At 44.9% G+C, this 25,251-nt stretch overlaps 1 protein-coding gene across 1 annotated transcript in view; it reads right to left on the bottom strand.

Moving 5' to 3' along the window:
• Positions 1-1,150: 1,150 nt before the first annotated feature.
• Positions 1,151-25,251, bottom strand: part of LOC135900206 (venom metalloproteinase BumaMPs1-like) — a 58,111-nt gene continuing 34,010 nt past the window's right edge. The window contains exons 7-14 of the mRNA XM_065429644.1: positions 20,437-20,511; positions 20,227-20,360; positions 19,852-19,901; positions 14,283-14,391; positions 11,265-11,432; positions 5,693-5,828; positions 5,511-5,618; positions 1,151-1,338 (exon numbers count right to left, since the gene is read on the bottom strand). Of these exons, the coding sequence (XP_065285716.1) occupies positions 1,297-1,338; positions 5,511-5,618; positions 5,693-5,828; positions 11,265-11,432; positions 14,283-14,391; positions 19,852-19,901; positions 20,227-20,360; positions 20,437-20,511 (822 nt within the window). The 3' untranslated portion in view covers positions 1,151-1,296. The remainder of the gene's footprint in view (positions 1,339-5,510; positions 5,619-5,692; positions 5,829-11,264; positions 11,433-14,282; positions 14,392-19,851; positions 19,902-20,226; positions 20,361-20,436; positions 20,512-25,251) is intronic.

Genomic DNA, 25,251 nt, shown 5'->3' with positions numbered 1-25,251 from the left:
GCTGTGGTACAGAGTTACCACTTCAGACACTGTGCCAGGAGACTTCGCAAGAAGCATTTGAAAGACATCGTCGTTGGCGCCCTTCATAATGTGCTGAATTTTGCCACTTTCGCTCATTAAAGCATCGGCGCGCCTGCAGAGATCGATTATGTCCTCAATAAGGGCGGTAAAGGTTTCGTTTGGTTCCTGTGCCCGTGTGCGCAGCCGTTGCTCGGCGCGTAACTTCCGCACGGCAGGGCGACCGAAAACGGCAGATATTGCCTCCTTAAAAGCGGGCCAGTTCTCAAATTCCGATTCGCGGTTCGTATACCACAGCTTCGCCACACCAGCCAGGTAAAAATTCGCGGTACTCAGCTTAGTCGCGTCTACCCCCTTGTTGGGTCCACTAACTTTTTCGTAGGCCGAAAGCCAGTCCTCGACGGCCTGGTCTTCTGTACCCGAAAATACCGGGTGTCTCGCTGGCGAACCGGGCCGGGGCAAACGGCGGCCGGGGGAGATGGTGGCGGTTGGGCAGCGTCAGCTTGCATTGCCGAGCGTAACGTGCGGTATGGGAGTTCCAGGGTGCCGGCGATGTGTGTAGCCAGCACAATCCACCAAATGTAAGGAGGTTTATTGGACGAGTCCAACAAACAGGGGGGAAGCTCTGAACAGTAGGTCGGGAGAACAAGATGGTGGTGTTCGAGTGCCGATCTCGTGCCCTCCGCTCATGATGATCATCGGAATGTCATTACCTTCCTTTCTTCATTACACTATTGATAGTAATCGTGCATTATATACACTTTAAAGAAACTATAGGTGCTATCAATGGTGAAGTTTCCGTTATTTTTGCCGGGCTAGTTTTTGTTTCACGCACACACTGTTGGCGGTGCCATCTTTGTATGTATTTCTGAGGCCACAGCTATGAAGAACTACTGCTGCAGAAGAATAAGCTGGGTGCACGGCAAAGAAATTATTGCCTTCATAGCTACGTTGTGTATTTTGACAGCCTCGTGCAGTGGTGTTAGAAAATTTCAGCGGCACGGCAAATATTTAGGTCCACTGATTTTCTCTCATTTCTTCTTTGTTGTTATAGTTTTTGTTATGTAGTGTATGCACGACACTGCGCATTAGAGAATTTTGACCTTTAAGGCTACAGTAAAGAAAATTCAGATAAAGTTGCTGACAATAAATCTTTATTTTTGTTGGGAATACTTAAAATAGGAGTTGAGAGTACTCTCCCTGCATGACCTTTAGCTGATGTTAAAGGTCAGCGTTAAATGGAAAATGAAAAAAAAACAGAACTGTTTTTCTTATACATCATTCATCCTTCGGTGTGACACATTGTCCAAGGAAACATCGCTGGAAAGAGAGAGTAAGTACAAACATAAGTACAAGATGATAATAATGTGGTAAATGACAGCGTCTTTTCCAAGAGAAGAAATATGTTACAGTGCGCGGAAACTGCAGACAACACTCGCCTAAGTAACACATAAGTGAATAAGTACGGAAATAATTACTCAGGTGGTACCGCTTCTGCTTCTTCTGCCCGTTGAAGAATGACAAATATTCGCAAAGCACTTGCGTGATAACAAGCGCAGTATTAGACGCAGTAGGTCACGTACTGTTATGTTCACCGTGGTATAAATTGGGGCAAATATGAGCAGATGCGCTCGAGCGACCTCCTGTCGTGAAGATGAGGAAAACTTAATTCTGAACTTATGTGTGCGTCGTTTTCGGTTATGCAGTTGGAATTTCACGGGGCGGGAGGCATCATTGTATAGACATGGCTCATCACAGCACAATCCTAAAGTTCACTGCGACAATTCTGCAACGCAATTAGAAAAAAAATTGTGGCAAGACAGACAAACGGAAGAACGTAAACATTCAACGCCATGGAACGCTAAATGGCGTCGCAGACGTACAGAATATAACACATTAACCATCTATGCTGATCATATAAGTAAGCGCATGAGCTTCGATAGGATTGAATTCTTCATTTGATTTGCAGGTAAGTGTAATGAATCGGACGAGCTTACGAAACAACTACGAAGAAGGCCAGGTCTTTGGACGGCAATGCTTACGGATGAGGAAGTGGCAAAGTTGGTTGGTCCTTCTCTCATAATATTTGCCAATAGCAATAAAGTTGAAGGTGTTTTCTAAGCAGTGGCAGTTTTGTCACATATTCAGCAATACAAATATCGTAAATGTGGGCACTCTCTCCGTACTTCGAGCTTTGCTTCATGGGGGAAACATTGACAGCGATAGGAAGCAAATGACAACTGTGCTGCTGCGCATCATGAACAGTACGCCGGAACGCCGTAGGCTACCAGGCGTCATAGGTATGTTGGACGCTACGGTGAGTGGGTATGTGGCGCGGTCACGTGGTTAGAGTTCCGACATTATTAGGCACGCGTATCGGTAGACACCGCACGCTGTGCGTTCAGTGTGCCTTCTTTTGTACTCGTGCGAACCTGTGCTCTATAGACCTGTTGAACCATACACATGTTGAAAGACGGGCATTCAGCCAGTGAGCTGATAGAGTGGGCATATCTATGGAATCAAGGCGAGTATGCGGCGAAAAGTCAGCGTCCATAGTGGGGCGAGCCAACACAGCGCCTGTGCACAGAGAGGGCACAGCGCCTGTGCACTTCTGTCTATGACGTCATGCTACCTGGCCCGACAGCCGTAGAATTTAACAGGGGTGCTCCCATGTAAGTCACGGCGATAATGTCGTCGCCGCTTTCGTCACGCGGGGCTTGGCAACGAAAATTTAGGGTCGAGTAGCATGACGTCGTAAAGCAGAGCGAATAGGACTCGTGTTATGCAGATGGCGCTGGGGAAGCACACTATTTTTCTCCACCTTCCCCTTTATTCCACTTATTCTGCGCCCCCTTTCCCGAGACTGCGACGGGTGACACCTCCTTCCACTCCTACGTGTCCTACTAAACCTCCCTGACCTTTTTCCTTTCAGCATTCGCCGCGTCACAAAACGGCAAATAGCCATTTTTCCGACACACGAGCGCCACCAGGAACCGCGCTAGTGCTTATGGGAAATGTGCATACGCCGCTGAGACAGGCATCGCGCTTTTGCTTACCTCCTGCGCCGAGCAGTCAGCAGTAGTAACTACAGCAAATATGGCAAATTGGAGCATGTTACTGTCTATTGCAAACAAGAACGTCTCGTTTATTGCATAGCTGCGACGGCCAATCGCATTTTCTGTTGCGAACCACCAAGTTTTCCCGGGCGCCTCTGCTTTTTTTACAGCACAGCTAGGAGTCCCTTTCACAAGTTCTATTCAGCATTTGCTAAGTATCCTTGTCAGTGTGCTGCTTTGCTTGCACTTAAGTACCATAAACAGAGAAGAATACGGCAGCCAGAGAGCGTGGTAGCGGTGAAAGGTGCAATCACTGGATGACGCCATGTTGACCAGCACATGTGTGTGAGAACCGAGGTCCAACAATTTAAAGAAAGTCTGTTCTAAAGTGCAAAATGCAGAATACGTACGAATCATACGAAAGGCGAGAGAATGGATTCAGTGAAAATACAGGGCAAGTCACTCTATATATTTAATATATAGAGAGAGATGCAAGTGAGAGAAAGGTAGGGAGGTTAACCAGAGTTAAAGCCTCCCGTTTGCTAACCAGCACTAGGGGAAGGGAAACGGGAAGTAAAGAGAGAAAGAGGAGCGGGGACAAAAAGAAAGGCGTGAAAAAAAGGATGGGATTGTTATAGTCTTGCTAGTAGGCCACTGTCACATAAAAAGGTCAACAAATCCTTGACAGACTTTCGGTGGGACGACAATTACATCCAAGATAACTGGAGAAATAATATATAAGGCAAATGGAAATAAATGACGACGAAAAGTAACTTCCGGAAGGAGGGAACCAAAACCGCAGCACATCCCGCGTGTGTTGCTGCGCGCTATTAATCTAACGTGGAGCCTTCCTTCCAGTCAGTTTTAGGGCTGTGTGTGTGCAAAGTTAGCCTTGCGAGTGTTAAGCCAGAGCTGCTAACGTAAAAGGCAGCGGATGTGGAACGATCATTTAACCGCAGGCCTGTCATTTTGTATGTATGCGGCTAACTGAAATCGAACCCCTCGGTTACCTGTATTCTTCTCTTTCATAGAATAGAACAGAGGAAGAAAAAGGTAACCTTGTTTTACCCTTCGCCATCGGGGGAGGGTGGGGGCACCATCTAGATCACGAATAACCTTTTCTTCTGCTTGACGTGAGACTGATCACTATATTTATCGATCAACTCGAAGCCAGAAGAAGCCTTGAGATTACAGCTACCAACACCTGCTACCACATTGGACATCCAAATACAGGCAGTTCTGTAACCGCTCTCATTAAGCAACAAACTTCATTGACGCAGAGTTTCGAACGATATTGCATCTAATACCAGCACCCCGCGTTTCCGAAGTCTTGTTAATGATCCGGTATTTTTCTGATCTAGTATGCTTGTATTTACGTGCACTGCTGAAATAAAAAATTTCCTATTCAAAGTAGCCCTCTTTCACGCAGTTGGTGCGATACACCTTTCACACGACTTGGGGGTTTCGCACCTAATACGATACGCAAGAAAGTTGATAATAATACAACATTTGAACACGCAGGAATCACCGCGTGAACGAAGGACCTAATCAACATTTACAAATATGAATCGATAATTATCACTGGCAAGCAGCCTGCAATAATAATGCACTCGCTACAATGAATGACTGGAAATTTTCTTTCCAGTTGCTATACGCCTACATACCACTTGATGACATTGAACCATTGCGGCGTCATGCCCATAAGAGGTAGTAAAAAGCGAATGAAACTTTGGTGACATATTCTTAGAGACAACTTGTTTGCGCAGCTGTATATATCTACACACACACATAAATATGCTGAATTAGTAATACATTTAGCATCAATAAGAAACACAACACTTACTCTGTCTTTAGAGAGCGATTGTTGGAAATGTTGAAGTCCGAAACCTATTTACTGTTGTTTACCATGTAGTAACTATGATGTTGATGCATCCATCTCGTGGAGCGATTATTTTAACGCAACAAGCAAATATGTAAGATATAACCACAAATTTGGTGTTCCCTTTCACAATGACGCACCCTGTACACTGAAACGCCCATATGTGGTAGCCCGAAAATGATTCTCGAATGGTAACTCAATCATTCGTCGCCATCACCTTTAGATTGTTTGCAGACACTGGGGAGTCGCCTCATATATTTTACAGGCACTTAATATTTACGAGTGTTAAATTGAAATCTAAATTCATTCACACTAACACGTTCATCATGCTGAGTTTTTTTTTGGCAACACCTGCACTACAAGTAGATACGTCACAATCACAAAGACAGCACAGTGCACCTAATTTGCTGATAACATCGAAAACATTGACCGTGTTCCGTCATCGTGTTGCTTAGTGCGTTTTTCTTGTATGAAGTATTGTTTCTCATTCCGTGCGTTAGAGATACATTCGAAAGTATTTCTTTTTGTCTCAGTTATTTTTTATGAACAGAGCATACCTTGCTTCCTTTTCGCTCCGGATCACACGGAACGCCGTCGGGCACAGCAATTAGATAATAATACTTGGAGTCTTGGCAGCGTGCCTTGCAGTCTACGATGCCATATTCCTGAGAAACATTTCAGTTTGGAAACAGGATGAGTTTCAGTATTCCCTGCCAGCATAAAGAACGAGTATTCTTACCTTTTTGTACTGCATGTCGGGTATAGTTGAATAGACTCTTCTGCAGTAGTCATTGCCCGAGATATACTGACCGGGGAAACCATGACGTTTGATCGATTTACGCTGCCTCTTCTTGAGACATCCCCATTGAGGTTGTCTAGCAAACGGAAATAAAGAAATGACACAGTTGGTTATTGTTGATGACTTTATGTTCGGGAGCTTCGTTTAAAATATGGTTATGCCGCCATCATAACAAGGTCACAAATAAGAATCGGAATCAAAAACAGTTTTTCTGTTTCTCACGGAAAAATGGAGCCCAGACAAAAACCTGCTCATTGAGCAGTTTGACGAGGCCTGGAGCCCTACAGGCAGCGGCAACAGCAGCAAAACAGCAGTGTAGGTCGTACACTCATATGAGAGAAAAAAGCAAAACGAGAAACAAATGAAAAGAGGAAAGAAACTGCTCGTACAAAGCTGTCAAGAAGGAGAAAACATTTACAGGTACATACACCAATACAAAACTATATTGTACACTGACATGCTATATGTTCACGCACACGCGCAAAAACCCGTAGAAGTGGCACGCACACGTCCACACACACACAAACACACACATATATATATATATATATATATATATATATATATATATATATATATATATATATATATATATATATATATATATATATATATATATATATATATATATATATATATATATTATATTACCGAGACCAATCGAGTTGTCCAGCGCTGTTTATTCCACAAAAGGCAACGCCCCCAGCTCACGCGCGAAGACGTCGAAGAACAGGGAAGATAATGATGGCTATGTACAAATGAAAACGACGAAGTGCGTTAATAGAGCTTACACTAACTTCCCCCCCGTCATGGAAGCGGCCAGCCTGGCCGCAGATTAGAGATTATCTAAGCGGGCAGTGAAGGGCTTCATTCGCGAGACGTGAACAATTTCGGCATTCTGGCGGCGCCGGTCAGTGACGGAGTGTACTGGGCGGACGAGCTAGTTCACTGCAGATGTTTGCTGCACAACGGTGTATGGGCCAATGTAGCGTGGAAGGAAATTCTCACAGAGGCCTGGGGTGCGGACTGGATTCCATAGCAGGACTTGGTCTCCAGGGTGAAAACGTAGGTCGTGGCGTTTGTTGTCGCAGTAACGCTTGCGCTCAGCTTGGGTAGCTTGTGTGCTTTGCCGGGCGATTTGACGGCAATGTGCAACTCGGGCAGCAAACTCTTCTGGAAGCGACGCGTTAGGCGAAGAAGGTGCGAAAAATAGTTCTCTGTCGAATATGGTGGAAGGAGATCGTCCCTACACAAGGAAGAAAGGGCTGTAGCCGGTAGTCCGTTGAATAGCAGTATTATGTGCGAATGTCACAAAAGGAAGAATTTTATCCCAGTCACTGTGGTCAGGACGGATGTACATGGAAATCATGTCAGACAGCGTACGGTGGAAGCGCTCAGTAAGGCCATTGGTTTGCGGATGATAAGTAGAAGTAGATTTGTGGACGGTATTAGTGGCTCGAAGAACTTCCTCGAGAACTTGTGAAATGAACGCCTTGCCACGGTCACTGAGAAGAACGCGAGGAGCCCCGTGGCGCAAGACGATGGCGCGCAAGAAAAAGTCGGCGACTTCAGAAGCGGTGCCGGATCGCAGAGGGGCAGTCTCGGCATATCTTGTTAAATGGTCGACCGAAGGGACAATCCAACGGTTACCGGAGGGTGTCAACGGCAAGGGACCACATAAATCAATGCCAACAAATTCAAAAGGTGCGTCCGGGCAAGGGAGAGGTTGTAGTAAACCGACAGGAGGGGATGTCGAGCGTTTGCGGTGCTGACATGACGCCAAGAGGCAATGCATTTGGCCACCGTTGAGGATAGGCCAGGCCAGAAGCAGCGGGTCTTTATGGGGTCGTAACTCTTGTGGAAGCCTAAGTGGCCAGCCGTTACATCGTCGTGAAGTGCCTCTAATACCCGCAAACGAAGGCAGCGAGGTAGAACTGGGACCCACCGGTGACCTGTTGGGTGGTAAACATAGCGGTGTAGCACGCCACCTTGAAGGCGGAATTGTCGAAGTTGGCGTCGCAAGCGGCTGTTGTGTGGTTCGGCGAACCCACTAAGGCGATCCATGAGAGCTCGACAGTAGGAGTCGGCCCGCTGAAGTGAGACGAAATCAGAGCGTGATGAAAGCGTAACTTGGTCCAGGGGCGTTATCGAGAGTTGGTGAGAGGCAGGCGTAGCATCGGAATGACGTGGTTGGGACGACGACGGCGCGTTACCTGGAGAGAGTGAGCAGCGAGACAATGCGTCTGCATCATGAGGGGGTTTTCCAGACTTGTACGTTATAGCGAAGTCATATTCCTGCAAGCGGTGTATCCAGCGTCCTAAGCGTCCTGACATGTTTTTCATTGATGACAGCCAACACAGAGCATGATGGTCGGTGACGATGGTGAAGTGGTGGCCGTAAAGGTATGGGCGAAATTTCTGAATCGACCAAACGATAGCCAGGCACTCTTGCTCTGTAATGGTGTAGTTCCACTCAGCTGGAGAAAGTGTTCGGCTGGCATATGCTATGACTTGCTCTTTAGATGCTGTATTACGTTGCAGAAGTACTGCGCCAATACCTTGTGCGCTTGCGTCAGTATGGAGTATGGCGGGAGCACGATTATCGAAGTGGCGAAGCACTGGTCCGGATCTAAGATGCCGCTTAAGAGCTTGAAAAGCCGACTCGCTGTCGCTAGTCCACGTGAAAGAGGCACCCGTAACCAGTAGCTTGTGTAGAGGAGCTGCTATTGCTGCGAAGTTGCGTATAAACCTACGGAAACATGACGCCAAGCCGAGGAAACTACGTAGATCTTTCTGTTGCTGGGGGCGAGGAAACTGAAGAACGGCACTAATCTTTTCGGGGTCAGGCTGGATGCCATCTTTTGAGACGACGTGACCCAATACTTTTATTGTTTTGCTTGCAAATTTGCATTTTTTTGTATTGATCTGGAGACCAGCATTCGCAAGGCACTTGAGAACTTCGTCTAATTGATGAAGATGTTGGCTGAAGTCAGACGAAAAGATGACAATATCGACCGGCTAACAGAGGCATGTCTTCCATTTTAGACCACGAAGTACGTTGTCTATCATGCGCTCAAATGTGGCAGGAGCATAACAAAGGCCAAAAGGCATCACGTTAAATTCATAAAGGCCATCCGGTGTAGCGAATGCGGTCTTTTCTTTGTCAGTCTCGTTCATCGGAATTTGCCAATATTCTGATCGAAGATCAAGACTGGAGAAATACTCCGCCCCTTGTAGTGTGTCCAAAGCGTCGTCAATTCGAGGTATTGGATATACGTCCTTGCGTGTGATCTTATTGAGCGCTCGATAATCCACCCAAAAGCGAACTGAGCCATCTTTTTTCTTTACCAGGACCACGGGAGACGCCCATAGGCTAGATGAAGGTCGTATTATCTTTCGCGCAAGCATGTCAGCGCCCTGTTGTTCAATGACCTTTCGTTCGGACGGCGATACACGATAGGGGCGTCGTCGTATGATAGCGGAACCATCGGTTTCGATGCGGTGTGTAGCCGCAGGAGTTTGGCTCAACACAGGGGAACAGCTCTCGAAACAGGCTTTGTGTTTTGAGAAGACCACCATTAAGGCTTCGGACTGCGCGGCTGTTAGGTCAGAACCAAGAACAGCTGGAGGAGGGAAAGAATCATCCAAACCTGAGGTTGGTGCTGGCGATGAAGAAGGGCAAAGCGTGACTAGAGAGATAGGTTGAGTGTTTGACTGAAGTGCTTTCAAACCTGGGCTTGCAGGAACAATCTCGGCAGTGAATACCCAAATGACCTGAGATTACCTTAGTGACGTTATATTGATGCTCCCTTAATCTCTCGTTGATGCATTAAGAGATTAAGGAAGCATCAATATAACCTCACTAAGGTAATCCCGGGTCATATGGGTATTCACTGCCGAGATTGTTCCTGCAAGCCCATGTTTGAAAGCACTTCCGTTCTGTATAAGGCTCATAGCAGGATGACGAGGGAGATTGTAGAGGCCTACGAGATAGCAAAATTAGAGCAAAAGTGCGTAAGCAAGCCTTCAGTGTCACTATCGGAAAAGGAGATACGATTCCTTGGTTTGTCCTTGTGACGATTGTAGTACATGTTCTTTCTTTTTTTCCCTTGCCTTGCACACGTGTCCGGTTCAACGAAATGTACCACTCAATGTTATTTTTTGCTGTTACGCTTGTTTCCGCTCGCACGGTATATATTTATCGATGCGTGCGAAAATAAAATCTATAGTTGAAGGTGAAGCGCTGTGTCTGCGTATCTGTTTCTTTCTTCGTCCTCGTCCAGTCGAGCTTATACACTCTACCATGGATTCTAACCAACTAGCCCGCCAACGCGTAAAACAATGTTGTTTGATGCATCGTGCGAATCTGCAGGAAGCGCAGAAGCGGGGCACTGTCGCCCGTAACGAGCCCACTATATCCCTCCGCGGTGATTGATCCATCACGACGCGCACACCAACTCTAGAGGCGATGCAAAAAATAAAATACAAAAAGAACAAAATTGGACAGAAATTGATAGCTATTCGAGTTAGGTAACGAGGGTAGCGTTTAAAAGACGTTTAACAATGAAATAACTCATCACTTGCGATTATTGTCAGATGCGATTTTCGAAAACACCTTTACTACGTAATCACCGAATATGCATATGAATATCAATACCCAAGCTACGCCTTTGACCAAGAGGTTTTGTGTGTTACAAGGAATACGACATTCACATCATGGTGCAATATTTTAGGGTCTCTAACATTTGTGAAATTGCGTGTAATAAAAATAGTAAAAGGAATAACTGTTGCAGTCATGCGATTTGAAATGCAGCCATATAACGATGATTTACAAGAAGCGCAAGCAATTGCCAATGAACTAAGTTGTATACCTAAGTCAACCATACCCGCCGTGGTTGCTCAGTGGCTATGGTGTTGGGCTGCTGAGCACGAGGTCGCGGGATCGAATCCCGGCCACGGCGGCCGCATTTCGATGGGGGCGAAATGCGAAAACACCCGTGTGCTTAGATTTAGGTGCACGTTAAAGAACCCCAGGTGGTCAAAATTTCCGGAGTCCTCCACTACGGCGTGCCTCATAATCAGAAAGTGGTTTTGGCACGTAAAACCCCAAATATTATTATTATTAAGTCAGCCATGCTGAACCATTGTAAGTTAAATAGTTATAGCAGAAACCGATCCCATTTCGTCCACCCATTCCCCCAATAAAGCGCACAGTATAACTTTTGGGTATTATACAATGACAAACACCTGCAATTACAGACTTCTAAAAAGGAAATCTCGTCTTTTAAGGCTGCTAGACCTTGAAACTCCGGAGCACATCTAGCAAATGCGCAGAAATGTTAGGTGTGTAGAAGGCATCCTGTATTAGGTAACTTCAGAGAAACATTGACATTTAAGCAAACTCTAGAGTTTAGAGCGTAAAACAATTGAATTTGCTTAAGCTTCCACAAACACACTGGTGAAAGCGTAAGCTCAACGGTTTAGGATTCTACAGATGTATTTCCTGAAATACCTCAGCAGGTTCTTTATGTCAGCGATGCAGCACGGTGAAAAGATGTACTGGTTTCTATTTTTTTTCTCGTAGCTCATCATATAACCGTCTGCCCAGGGGCAGCTCGCGGAACCTTTGTGTCCAGGCAAATTTGACATTGCTCCTTTTCCATCGTGAACGCAACCTAGGCTGCAAAAAAAGAAGAAACACGTCATTTTATATTGTGTTCACCTACTTCACCAGAACTGGCTAACATATATATCTTAAGCACACTAATAAAATGCACAACACGACAAGTCTTCCGCAAAATTCGCAAGAGCTAGGTAGTCCCTGTAATAGTGACTTATAATTTGTAATAGCTGTAACGAAAAAAAAGTCCCCCTGCTGTCTAAATAATTTTTTTTCACTCCTGGGGTCGCACTTTTTAGTCGTTTTTATTACATCAGCAGCATTGAAAAGACAAATATATGCTGTTAAAAGCAAGGCACACTAATTCTTTACGGTAGGTTACTGCTGAGGGTATCCTCAAACGCATCAAGTGACAGTTACTTACAGTTAGGCAACGGAGGCTGTTCTTTTTTTTTCTGTCAAAAAAACACTGGCATCGACACATTTGTTCAGGTAAGCAGTACATCACTGTTTTTTTTTCATGACACACATAAACGAAACGGCATACAGGTGTCACACAACCTTGAAGTTCATCTTTCGCCAACTATTTTCAAGCTCAATTGTTAAACGTGCTAGATATGCGTGACAATTCCCCGTCCATAGGAATATGGTCATCATTAGTCTAAGAGAAGCATCAGACATCCCTACGATCTTCGTGACTTGGCTGTGTAGATGTCTAAAAGTACTCATCTACCCCTTTTTGGGTTCGGAATATCTTGTTAGCGGTGTAATACATCAATCCAAAAATTTGCCTATAGATACAGGTGTTGCCTTTCTGAGAATAAACATAAACATTCAATGTGGTTGCGTGTTGCCATGTGTTGAAACTAATGCCAGCTGTGGACTGTCATCAGCTTTGCATGTTGTAATCAACACCACCTTTCTACGCATAGGTCTCAAGTGCCTTGAATCTTCGTGCCTTGTGAAATAAATGTGAACATCTATTGTAGTGCTGTCAAGCAATACATGTATTCATTGCCATCTGAGAGCATCCTTCGTCAACTCGGGCGATACTTATATCACAAGAGCAGGAGTGAAGATAATACAGCATATCTACAGCAATCACGGTTTCAGCGCACGGAAGGCACGAAAGACAGAAGTAGTTCTCTCTCTCGTCCTTTTTCGTACGCTAAAACCGTAAAAGATGGACTAACAACATGGCCAAACTTACTCTCTTTCAAGCATATCTACATTTTACTTATTACCAAGCCGCTTGCGCAAGAGCGCCTAACCTCATGGCTAGCAATTAAGTGTCTCACTTGGTAGATTTGGGTTACACAAGCTTTTCTGGACAAATCTTGGTTGCAAATCGGGTCAGAGCGCAGGAGGAATCGTAGAAGTGTAAAAGCTTGGAAATGTTTCACCAGAACACACGAGCATCGACAGCATGACATGACATCGCGGTATAACGGCGATAAGCGGTGACATCGGCGGTAATAGGCGCAAACGCCATAAGCAATTTCCAGATCAAGTGTCATCCGCTGCGCTATCCACTTCAGGAGCGCTCACACCCTGCTTTTGATATAAATGATTATAAAGACTGAACGAGCTGCCATAAATATTGTTATTGCCTCAAACCATCCATGTCACACAGTTACTATTGGCAACCATTACCTCTGCTTTTTAAAGCGCAGCTCGTAGGCCCAGCGAGCGTCGGCGTCGTCCCTCGGCGTCCTTGTAACTGAGCGAAAGAGCACGGATAAACGACCGAACGCGGAGCGCGGATGAAAGGCGGCGATAGCGAATAGAGCGCGAGGAAGAAAGCGGAGAGGGAGGGTGAAGCGGCACCAAGAGGCTGGAAGTCGAGGAGGAGGATTTGGCGAATGCGCGAAAAGAAAAGCACAACACCGTGCACGACGGGCTTTTCGGCGACCATGGCTACAAGACGGCAGCAGAGTAGCACGCGTCATCTGTGTGCAAACAAAGCGCTGCCTGAGCGAAAGTCCGTCTGCGGTGGCTGCTGTGAATCGCACGCACGCATAACCATTAGCGAGGCAGTAGCGCCGGACTTCGCTCCACATTTCAATGTGCCGCACTACCCATATGAAAACGTGTATACAGCTTCGTTAGAATTTTGCACTATGGAGTATTGCAATCGTCGCAAATTTTTTCAGGAAAATGTTTTCCTCGTGCACATAAATGTTATTTTTCAATCGTTATTTCCCGGCGGATGCACAGGCTCCTGCAAAATAAAGAAACAATTAAAAGCGCATTGCAGATGAAGCATCCTATTCTTGTTTACACACCCATGTGCTAGACCTTACCTCCTTACTGCACCGGCTTTTCACCAACAGGACTGCACAGATAACGCGGACAGGGCCGGTGTCCTCATTATAGAAAGGGCGTACCAGACAATGTTCATACGGGAGAGTGTCTTGTGCACTTTCGCATACTGTCACCTATCTGGTCGCTTAAGGCGTTGGCATTGCCGTGCGATCGACTGTCGTGCGTCTCAGATTCAAAACTACCAAGGATGTTGCCTAAGGTGGCACTGCCGAAGAACGGAAATGTTGCACCAGGACCGCAGCTTACGGGTGCTCTCAGGTAGCGCAACCAGAGAGCTTCCTTACAAACCACTTTATTGTTAGTGGCTGGCGAACACTGCGGCGAAATACTCGTCAGTGTTTTTTTTTTTTCACCACTCTATCCAACCATCATTTATAGCGAGGTCTCATAATTTGCCTGTGCGTAAGTGTTACAAATGCTTGGATTATTTCTTTGCGGCATTTTGCACGTGCGTGACTTTTATCGTCAATTGTTATGAATAGGAAGTCTAGCGGCACTATGCGCTTTAGGAGCAGCATATTCGTCCGTAACCAAACAGCTATTCGTGCTTTATGGTGGCTTAAAAATTGAAAATTCAAGACTTACGAATGCCCAACTTCGTGTGCAAACACCGTTAGACCAAAGTAGCTCGCCGGAGGGTCTTCACTCATGGCGACTTTGCTCGTTTGGCAAAACCCTCCAACATATGAATACCCTGGTAATAAAGTAGGAAAGAAAAAACACACCAGCGCAAATTGGCAATCTTGTTGAAAACACAAGAGCTACAAGGCTGAAGCAGCTTGATAGACTAAATGCTTAGTACTGTTACATTCTCAAAAGTTTTGCACGCAACCACACAAAATACTTTTAAATATATATAACCAGAATTTGCTCCAGGTATCCTTTTGCAAAACGACATGCCTAGATCTCTGTCGGACGCAAGCGCAATCGGTGCAGTGTATGTCGCCTTAAGGATACGTCAGAATGGCGGATTCGTAAGGAGAACGCTCTGCCGCAGCCTCATTCTGCGAATCTTCGGATTACTTTCCGAACGCAGTGAATAAAGTATGCACAGAGTTTATTATCATACACGCGTACCCTCCAGGCAGGCTACAGTTCGGCAGCAGTGCACCGTCCATACAGCGCTAATAGCCGTCGTCTGCTTTCGCAGGAAGCGTGCTGCAACCGATCCTACATATCAGCAAGAAACGAAGGAGCGACACAAGATCTAATCGGAGGCATCACGTGGCAGCCGAGGCTACCACTGCCACCTTCCAGAAAAGGGCGTCACCGTGCACCTATAAAAGGCGAAGGAACGGCTGGCACGGGCTAGAGTTCGGCAGCAGCGCACCGTCCTTACAGCGCTTATGGCCATCGTCTGCTTTCGCAGGTGAGCTAACTATTTAGGAGTCGAGCGTTTTATTGGATTGTCCTGTGCGCTGCTGTCGAACAAAGTGTGTGTTGATACAGGTCGTGGTTGATACTGTGTGTATACTTGCTTTGTTGTCTGAGCTAGCCAGGCAAAATGGATGTGAAAGAGTTGTGGCGACAACTAGAGAATTTTAAGCGGGACATGAGAACGGAACTCAGAGAATTGAAAGCCAGCGTAAATTTTTGTTCCACTGCATGCGATGGAATGCAGGGCCTCACGAAAGACACAGCTGATTTGAGGGCTGAGATAAAGGAGCTAGTGAAACCTAATGTTCATTAAAAGGCAGAGAACGAAAGGTTGTCACAGAGAGTGAACGAACTATAACAGTATCAAAGAACCAATAATTTAGAAATTAAAAGTGTTCCCGGAGGAAATGACGTCATGACAGCGATAGAAAGAATTGGAGTAGCGGTTGGCGAGAGCATTTCAGACAGCAATGTAGACACGTGTCACTCGGTGTCTACTGCAAAGACTGGCGTCAAATACATTGTTGTGCGCTTCGTGCAAACAATGACAAGAAACCATGTGCACATGAAGGCAAGAAAACGTCAACGTCATCAAAGAACGTCAATGAGCATTTGACGCAACAAAACAAAAAGCTTCTCGCGTCTGCGCGGCAGAAAAGCAAGGAAACAAAGTGGCAATATGTCTGGACTGCCAATGGCGTGGTGCCTGCACAGAAAGATGAAGGTTCGCCCATTCTGCGCATCACCACCTATTGAGGATTTAGCTAAAATGACCTAATGATAAACTGTGAGAGTAATATGGCATCTACTCATTCCTCTGATCACCAAGTGACAGACGCTTATTATGACATGCAAAAGTTGAGCAAGGAATACTCCGAATGCAAGACGTTATACTGTATACATATTAATACAAGAAGCATTAGAAATAAGTTGGAGAAAAATAATGAGTTAATCAAAAACCGAAAATTTTGATGTTTTGCTTTTCGCGGAAGTATGGTTAACTGCAAATGATCCTGCTTCACATTTTCCAGGGTATAGCTCGCATCATGTAAGAAGAGAAAATAAAGCCGGTGGAGGGGTGGCAGTTTATGTTAAAGAGCCGTTGAATTTAGTTGTCATTGATGAATTTTCTGTTACTACTAGTGATGTGGAATACTTGACCGTGCAACCATATAAAACTATTGTAGGTGTCGTACGTGGGCCCCCAACTGGAGACAAGGGCACATTTTGTAGTTTTATGGAAAGGCTACTGCTTTTGACCCGATCGACTAGTGAGACTTGTGTAATTGTGGGGGATGTGAATGTTAACATGATCATCTCTTGTTCTTGGTTGTCATCGAATGCGATTTGTTTCTCTTCGTGTCAAGTCTGTAACATCATTTGACCACCAACTACAGGGCGTACGCAATACATGGCCACCTCAAGCCTACTTCTTCTTAATGTCGCGTGGTACATTGGCGACCTCTGTCTCCACACGAATCAGCACCACGCTTTTCCTGTACTTCAGCGTTACACCTATCGTTTTTGTTTTACCACTCGTTTGCGTAGTTCTTAGCTTCTCCTGAAGCCTTTTTCTTTTCGTTTTCTTATCGTTCCAAATGATAGCAACAACTAATGCAATGTTTCTGCACTGTTCTTATCAAAGGAAGCGACAACCCGTCATGCATGAGTTGGTAGCGCATGGCGTATGCGCTCAAACATGTTTTTAATATTCTTCAAGTTATATTCTGGTAAAGTGGGCTGCCTGTAAGTGGTTGGCTTACGTTAAAGTGCTCGTGCAAGGATTCTGTATGCTGACTGTTAATTACGAGTTTTCATTTACCGGTCAGGCTATTTAATGCTTCCTTTCTCTTCTGCATCTTATTCTTCAATCCTGCTCTTTAATTTTCCTGGTACAAAATTTTTCTCAAGTCCCCTCCAGCGTTTCCGCGAGTGACAAGCTTATCTCCAAACCTAAGAATGCTGAGATATGCACAGTTCATGTCATTCTCAATATTAATTGTGTCACGGGTGCCCAGTACAGTCTTCGCTGCGTTTGCAGTTGATCGAACGCATTTGCGTAACCTACGAGAGCCATGTAGAGATGTTTCGTTATATTCCGCAGATTCATCAATTGCCTCATTGATCACATGGATCAGATGGTCCAAATATATTTATTGTGTATTATGAATATTTAAATATTTTAGAATGAGATTAACAAGTTCACAATCCTTCTCCCAGTTGCATAAGAGATAGCTCTTCCTTATTCACTCATGTTTCTTTTTTTGAGACGTTTCAATCGGAGCATAAAGCAAAACAGATTCATTAGGACGAAGTGGTCACCATAAGGCTACCTTGAACACCAGAATCATATTCAAGGGAAATGAATTAAAAGGAAAACCATTAACATCATTGGTTGAATTTGATGATACCCTTGTCATTTGTGTTTCTGTTTCAACTAACGAAAACCCAGTACATATTTTTAACAATTTCCTTGCGTCCTGAAGTGGAGGTTAATATTTTAATGGTGGATACAGTTGATGTCGGAAAAATAAAAGAGGCGGATGCGACGTTCAGAAAACAAAAAGACATTACCAAATTCGGAAAATGAAGTCTCCGAAGAAGGATGCAGGCGTGCAAACATATCTTTTTCCTATTGTTAGGAGTGTCCTCTTTGAGAATATTAACATATGGAGCATAGGATTATATAGAAGATATGGATACATATTAATGTGGACCACATAAAGTGCTAGGAAATATGTTTTTACAGTTGAGAGCCTCAGTAGCCAGCCCTATATTAAGAGGGGTGTGAACATATAACGACTGAACATTTTCTAGTACAGCAAGAAGCATGCCACTTGCACGATAATACGTTCGGTAGCAGTGACTTGCCCTATATGGCTTGATATTTTCACGCAGCTGAAAATCGCAAATGTCAGTCAACGGGTAGGCTTTAGTACAAGATATTACTTGGCTGTGAATATGTGGATGTGCATGATAATGATGCCACGCTTGAAAGAGCAACCAATATCCGTACAAAGAACAGTCACCTCATGAATTTATTCATGGCCAGTAGCTTCCCCGCAACTTGAAGTAAAAATGAATCGTGAGCCTATCATGCAAGTTTGACACCGTCGTCATGGTCCTGCGCCTAATTTGTACAATCTGGCTGCATGTGCTACTTGTAACACTTCTTATATTTCAGTGCTCTTTTGTACTTGTGCAGCTGTGTTTAAAGCGACACTCGTGGAAAAGTTCAGCGAGATCAATAGATGATTTATCGAGAAGTCTATCATCGTTTCCGTGTCCTAATATATCAATTTGTTGCGTCGAATATTGCTGCCGATCCTCCCACCATGACATCTAAGTTTGAATCCCCGCGTCATAGGGATGAATTGACGTAATCTTCATGTGGTTGCCCTCTATGCCACTCCCCGTGCATCAGGTAGTTTAGACGCGACCTAATAGTTTCTACAGTAACCAACAGGTGGAGACACGGCAAGGTTTTCATTTTCATCCTTTTTTCGGTAAGAAAAGTTTTGTTATCGCTACGACTGACGAATTGGTTGCTAGAGAAAACGAATCTGTCTATCTAAATTCACCTAATTTTTCCGTTTAGTGTCCCCTTAAACTATGCCGAGCCTCTGTGTGAGTTAGCAAACTCAAATAAGATTTCGTGGGCCTATGAATTACTATACTCTTTATCATTGGGTGATATTTTGGGTGGTTATTTGCCTAGACGGTGGGCACCATGACGGTGGGCTAGCTCATTGACTTGCAGGGAAACAACCTTAGAACCACCTTTACCTACGTTTTAGAACGACCTTGGCAAGCATTATCTCCGCTCGCAAACTTCTTAACCACAGCCATTGTGGCTAGGAGAAAAATTACTGCCACTTCATCAAACGCGATCATGACAACGTTTCTTGGGGATTAAGTGGCCTATTGTGTTTTGCGCGCATCAGATTTGCAAAATTAGTACTGAACTCTTCTGGAGAGGTTTATGTTTTTTCGATGGCTTTCGCCTCTGTATTAACTTCAGCATGAGATGCGTGTTTCTCTTCAAGATGAAGCTTTAGCTCGGAACTTGCCACTTATATACGCTGGAAAAGAGGAAACATTTCTTTTTGAAAAGTAATGCACATATCTAGTTGGCACTTCTTGCTTGTAAAGGGAAAAGTAAATCTGCCGTAATGTTGCAAAGATAATTTTCAATTACAGCTGGAAACTGCTTTCAAACAATTATCTAAAATAATATTTGAACACCATTGTTAGCTTTCAACTCTAACTCAGCAATAAAAAACAATGGCGTGAATATGCAAGCTGTACTTGACAATACTTTTCAAATGGACAAAATTAATTTAATGTGCTATACTCTTAGATACACCACCAATTTTTAAAGGGACACCTGTCAAAGCTGCGTTAATAATGTAAGACTTCCATTAAGCGGTAATTTCGTATAATGTATTTGACCGTTCGAACTACCTGTGAGGTTATGCCAATAACGATCGAGACATAATGCTGAACACGAGATCACCAATGCGAACACAGTTCTCGGATGCAGTGTCAACTTGCGAACGAGAGTGCGATGTGCTAATGATCTTCAAGACCATTCTAAAGCACCAAAGGATGAAAAGTATCCTGGAATACTTCCATAAAGCATAATGTATGGTTGAAGCGCTGCGTAAATTCTTATGCGTCAGTCTATTTTGTTCACCAATTCCTTGTAGTGAATTCCAGTTACAGGCTTACTTTTCCGAAACAAATTATCATGAGCACACATTTCAAGTACACCTACCTCCCACCCAAGTCTGGAGCTTTCCGTTTTCATAGAAGGTCATGTCTAGCCTGGAAAAAATACAGTTATTTGACAAATTATATCCAGATTCTGAATGTTACCGCAATTCGCTTTCTACCACTTCGCTTAATAATATCAAACAAAGATTTATGCAACTCATGCTATTGAGACGAAATGCGTGTTAGCCATGCTTTTGTGTTCGCGGAACCTACATGTTAAATATTAACTAAAGGTAGTTTTTTCTCTCGTTGGTAACTGACGCTTTCTTGCTACTTGGTTACCCTGAATTTAGACAACAGGCGCAATCTTGCGGGGAAAACGCTGGGTTTCTTGCATAAGCTGAATACCCAAAACTTGATATGTCTCACAGCTTACCCGGTGATCAGATATGTCAAGTCAGTGGAAATGAATTCAGCTTTTGTTTCATAATACGAATTGAATTGAGCGAGTGTCTCTTCATCTAAAATTTGATGCTTGTTCTGCCCTGCATAAACAAGATATTGCTCAACCTGTAAGAAAAAAATTATTTAGTGTCACTAAAATCTTCGAGAATGAAACTAGAATCGTCAATAACGTCGCGCTCACCTTTGTTGACATAGTAATCACTGCGATTCGGAGCTGTATCTTTGGTGACTCGTTCAAAGCGTATCTGATGTTTACCTGGTGAGACAAAAACGGTTTCTTTACATATAAAATATGTCATCGCCTTCATCATCTTATCATCATCACCATGCTTCTTTTATTCATACCAGAATACCAAGTCAACTTCCAGTCATCGATAGCTAACCTCGTATTGCATCAAATAGCGCATTTTTGTGGTCACGTGGGCTTTCTCTTTATATGACATGAAAGCGAGCGCCTTTAAAGATGTGCTGACAAGGACACAGGCCACAGATAGCTTAGCAGTGAGGGTCAGGGACAGTGCCAACCCACAGGTGGTTGGAGCAGAAAGGCTTCAGCTTAAATAGTCTGCTCGGCAGAGCGCATCGCCTATTCTGCAGCTTGGTTTTTGTTTAAGTGAACCTGCCATATATTCAATATATAGCTTGTGATCTTGCGTTTATGGAGTGCATGACCAAGCGCAAAGGTCGCTTATATAATGCCGGAGAGCAGGAAATTCATAAGGATACATACTACAGAAAAATGCCTCATGTGATGCTACAGCGGCACCATCATGCCGATCATAATGATGATCTTTATTGGCAACAGCTATGAAATGGCGCGCTAACAGTCACCGAACCTGCTTGATCTAATCAGATTTTTGTCTGTCGAATCACAGTCTACAACATTGCCTATGCCCTCGATCTTTCCTCTCTTTAATAAATTCTACCTGTGACTGTAGCGACTTCGATTCAATTAATTTCTTCGCTGATTTTTTCCGCCAGTACTCTAAGCGTCTCGTAATTTTCTCAAGTGCACTGACCAGTTAATACTACCATCCACTTCGAGTACCAGTGCTTCCGGAAGCTGGACGTTTCCTACAGGTCTTGCAGGGACAATATCTTGGCATTGTATTACAATATGATGAGGTAGCTCCGGCGTTTTGCTGCTGGAGGCGCATGCCGTAGCCGTTTCCAATGTACACTCCGGTATGCTTTTGCTCTGACCCAGGTGGCTCGGATGTCAGACAGCAGTGCACTTTCCTTTGTCTTATCATGATGATTTTCCCTACTGATTTCTTTCTTGCCACATTTTTAAAGAAGAACAAGAAGAACGTAAACCTTATTTTCAAATCAATGCGATTCGAGTCCGGCGTCTTCTTAGTGGGTGTGGGCACCCGCCGTGGACACGGTTCGGAGACCTTATCTCGAAGGGGCTTCCTCGGCTTGCTGGACGCCCCAGAGTTGAGCTGTCAGGTTCGAGCTGAGCAGTGAAGTCTTCCAGCGCGAGTGGAGGCTGACCGTGGAAGGGACGGAGGAGTCGGCACTGCTCGGCTTGTTTGTTAAGTCCTGACACTCCCATAACATGTGATTAAGTGTGGCAACCTCGTCACACCATGTGCATATGTTTGTAGTGTACATGTCTGGATACATGGCGTGCATAAGTCAGGGACTTCGGTGAGAATCCATTTTTATTTGTCTGTAGTGTACTGCTTGCGTCCTGTCTAACCTAGAGTGATGGAATGGGTATACGCGTCCTTGTAACTGGTATCCTAGGTATACTTTATGGCGCAGAATACATTTCTTGAAAAGAGACAGAAGAAAGGAACACAGTGGCAGTCACTGTCTTCCTTTCTTCTGTCCCTTTTCAAGAAATGTATTTTGCGCCACAAAGTATACCTTGGAAATCTAAGCACCAACTTGCCCAAGAAGAAGTCCTTTCGTAACAGGTAGTGTTGTGATGTCGTGGAACCTGGTCATACGAACCTCCTAGCCCAGACGTTTGCAATACCCCGCGGGGGCTCTTCCTCCGATGATGCTCGGTGAGTGAGGGCTCGAGCAACGCGGTGAGCCGCTTCGTTGGGGGTGCTTAATCCAATGTGTGCCGAGATCCATAGCAAACACCTTCGGTTATCGAAGTCGGCTTCTCCCTGGCGTATTGGATGTCGCTGGAGTGTGTTATACGCCTCTTGCGAGATGCGCCCATTTGCAAAATTGCGAATTGCTCTTTGGGAATCACAGATCACGTATGTAGCTTTGGTTTGTGTGAGGGCCAGTGCTATGGCTGCTTCCTCTGCCGCTTCGGCATGTGCCGTCTTTACTCTGACGCTTGTGAGGTGGTTGCCTCGGTGGCTAGTAACTGCCACCACGAAACTCTCCCAGTCTCGATAACGCGCTGCGTCGGCGAAGACCGCCTCCTTGTCGTTGGAGTATCCCTGGTACATGTGTTGTGCTCTGGCTTTACGTCTCCCTGTGTGGTATCGGGGTACGTGTTTTAAATGTCCACGGTCTTTTGTCTCTATACTTTGGATCTAAATTACCATCGTTTTTTTCCCTCTCAGTTTCTTTTTATTACACTTGGTTGCCCTGTACGTCATTGCCAACTTTCGTGACATCTTTCTCCATTCCGCGTCAGCGCCTTTAACGCATATACAGTTTTGCACAGTAGCCGCAAATTTAATCTCATCCACTTTTTTTACTGTAGAATGGCTGATTAGCTCGTCAGTGGACTAAATAAGACTCACTGAGGCTCAGAATAATATGCCAGCCTGAGTGAGTCCGGCTGAGTAGATATGTGGTGAGTTTGACATGAAGCGAGCCGGGCCGAGTAGAATTTTAGTAAGCCGCAGCCTGAGTGAAGGCCATAGGCAAACAACAGAAAAAAAGACAAATTTTATTACTGAGTCTAGGTTAGCTCTGGAAATTTTGCAAACATATCGTTAGTTTCTCATAGAGCTATCCTAAACTCACAGCGATGGTGGCAACGTAAAAGTATATCGAAAGCCACCCGTACCAAGCTTCAAGCCACAGTAGTAAAAAAAAGAACAATCACAAAACGTTGTAAGCGCCACGTTATAGGCAGCCTATTTGCACTATGGTCCATGGTGCGCTGAGAGCCAAAGTCGGCCGCAGGCGCCTATGAGTGTGTCCACTCTTTGCGTTTGCTATGTTACTCTATGATATAACCGCCTAGACGCAGCTATAAAGCGGCACGCAAGACATCTTCTTCGAATGAGCTGGGACACACTTTGTAGTTCGCTGCATACGCCAAGCGGTTTCGGAAGTATGTAGCGCATGCTGAAGGCTCTCCTAACTCCGGAGATATGCAAGAATCGAACTGCTGCTTTGTGCATAACGATCGGCCGGTCGCCAAAAATTTTCGCTGAAGCATTTGCCAACCTTTTCGTATCTGCTACGTCAAAAGACAACACAAACGGCAACTTTAATTATGTGACAAGTCACGGTGCCATAAGTGCTTGCTATGGTCTGCTTGCGAGATGGATGAGGCAGTCTTTACTCTTGAGGGTCTATGCTATGCGCTTAGCCTTTTCAAACGCCACACCGCCCCAGGCGAATACGATGTGACATAGCAAGCCTTACGAAACATCGATGAGGCCTTTCATCAGCTTGTCTTGGACGAATATAATGTAGTGTGGCGAACGAGTCTGATTCCCAACGAATGGAAATCATCTGTGGCGATACCTGTTTTAAATCCCGTGCTTCCTGCAAAACACATCAAGCCATACCGGCCAATATCACTAACACCTATTGTTATCAAGCTGATGGAACGAATGTTACTGTTTCGTGTAGATAGCACATTACAGGAACTGAGAACTGAATTTCTTTCTTGATGTCATGAGCGGCTTTCGTCGCCATCGCTCTGCCCTTGACAGCATTGCAGACCTTGTATCACCGCTGGAATTTGCTCGAGAAAACAAGCACTCTGCATATATACTGTTCCTAGATATCCAGCAAGCAGTTGATTCGGTACCACATACGGCGACTGTTTTCGCACCATTTGTTTGCAGGAATTTCGGATCGTTTGCTTCGTTTTGTGGGCCATTTCCTATCGGAGCGCAAAATGACTGTGCACATTAGAGGCGCAACACGTGAATCTCGCAATGTTAGATGTGGTGTCCCACAAGGCAGCGTCTTATCGCCGCTTCTCTTCAACAGCGTACTTGCTGATCTTCCAAGCCGGTCGCCTCAAGGATGTTACTTTCCAATAGGCATAGCAATACATCCTGATGACATCGCATTGTGGATCAGCGGTCCTTCACAACACGGTCCACGTCTTTGCGGAATCTTGCAGAGAGCTCTGAATGTCACATTAGAGTGCGTGAATGAAGTCGCTCTGCAGATTTTACCCACTAAATCAGCCGCAATTGCACATCATCTTAGACAATGCGCTCGTCGAACCATAGCCGGCTATACCTCGGAGATACACCGATAGATTGGATACAGCAACGCCGCTACCTGGTTGTAGTTATCAATGATCGCCAGTCATGGCACCCTGCCATCACTTCTGTACTGCGTAGATCACAGTCCCTACTTAGATACATGGCCGCCTTGACCGCTAGGGACGACGGCTGTGACCTAATGACAGCACTACAGGTATATCAATCATCTGTACTTTCTGGCATGATGTATGCCTTGCCAGTGTTGAACGTGCCGCCTAGTTTGATGTCTGAATTCGAACGGGACCATCTTGTTGCCCTCCGAGTCATTCTTGGCTTACCTCGCGAGGCGCAGTCTGTTCCATTACTCACTGAAGCACACCTGGGGTTGCAAGCACACCAGAGAACGTTACATCGCGTCGAGCGTCTGCATCGAGCATCAGATTGACAAACGCTTATTAACCGGCTGACTCAGCGACCGTTCTCTCGCATGGGCAAAATGGCAGCATTGTTCGTGGTCATTGCTGGCCGTTCAGACGATACTACCTCCCTAACGAGTCCGAAGGAATGCAACAAATGCCCCTTCCCTATTTATCTTTCGATTGCCGAGATACACAAAGAGT

The sequence above is a fragment of the Dermacentor albipictus genome, chromosome 4 (genome assembly GCF_038994185.2).
Source record: "Dermacentor albipictus isolate Rhodes 1998 colony chromosome 4, USDA_Dalb.pri_finalv2, whole genome shotgun sequence".
Lineage (NCBI taxonomy): Eukaryota > Metazoa > Arthropoda > Arachnida > Ixodida > Ixodidae > Dermacentor > Dermacentor albipictus.
The sequence above is the reverse complement of the archived record's forward strand: the minus strand, read 5'-3'. Positions and strand labels throughout refer to the sequence as shown.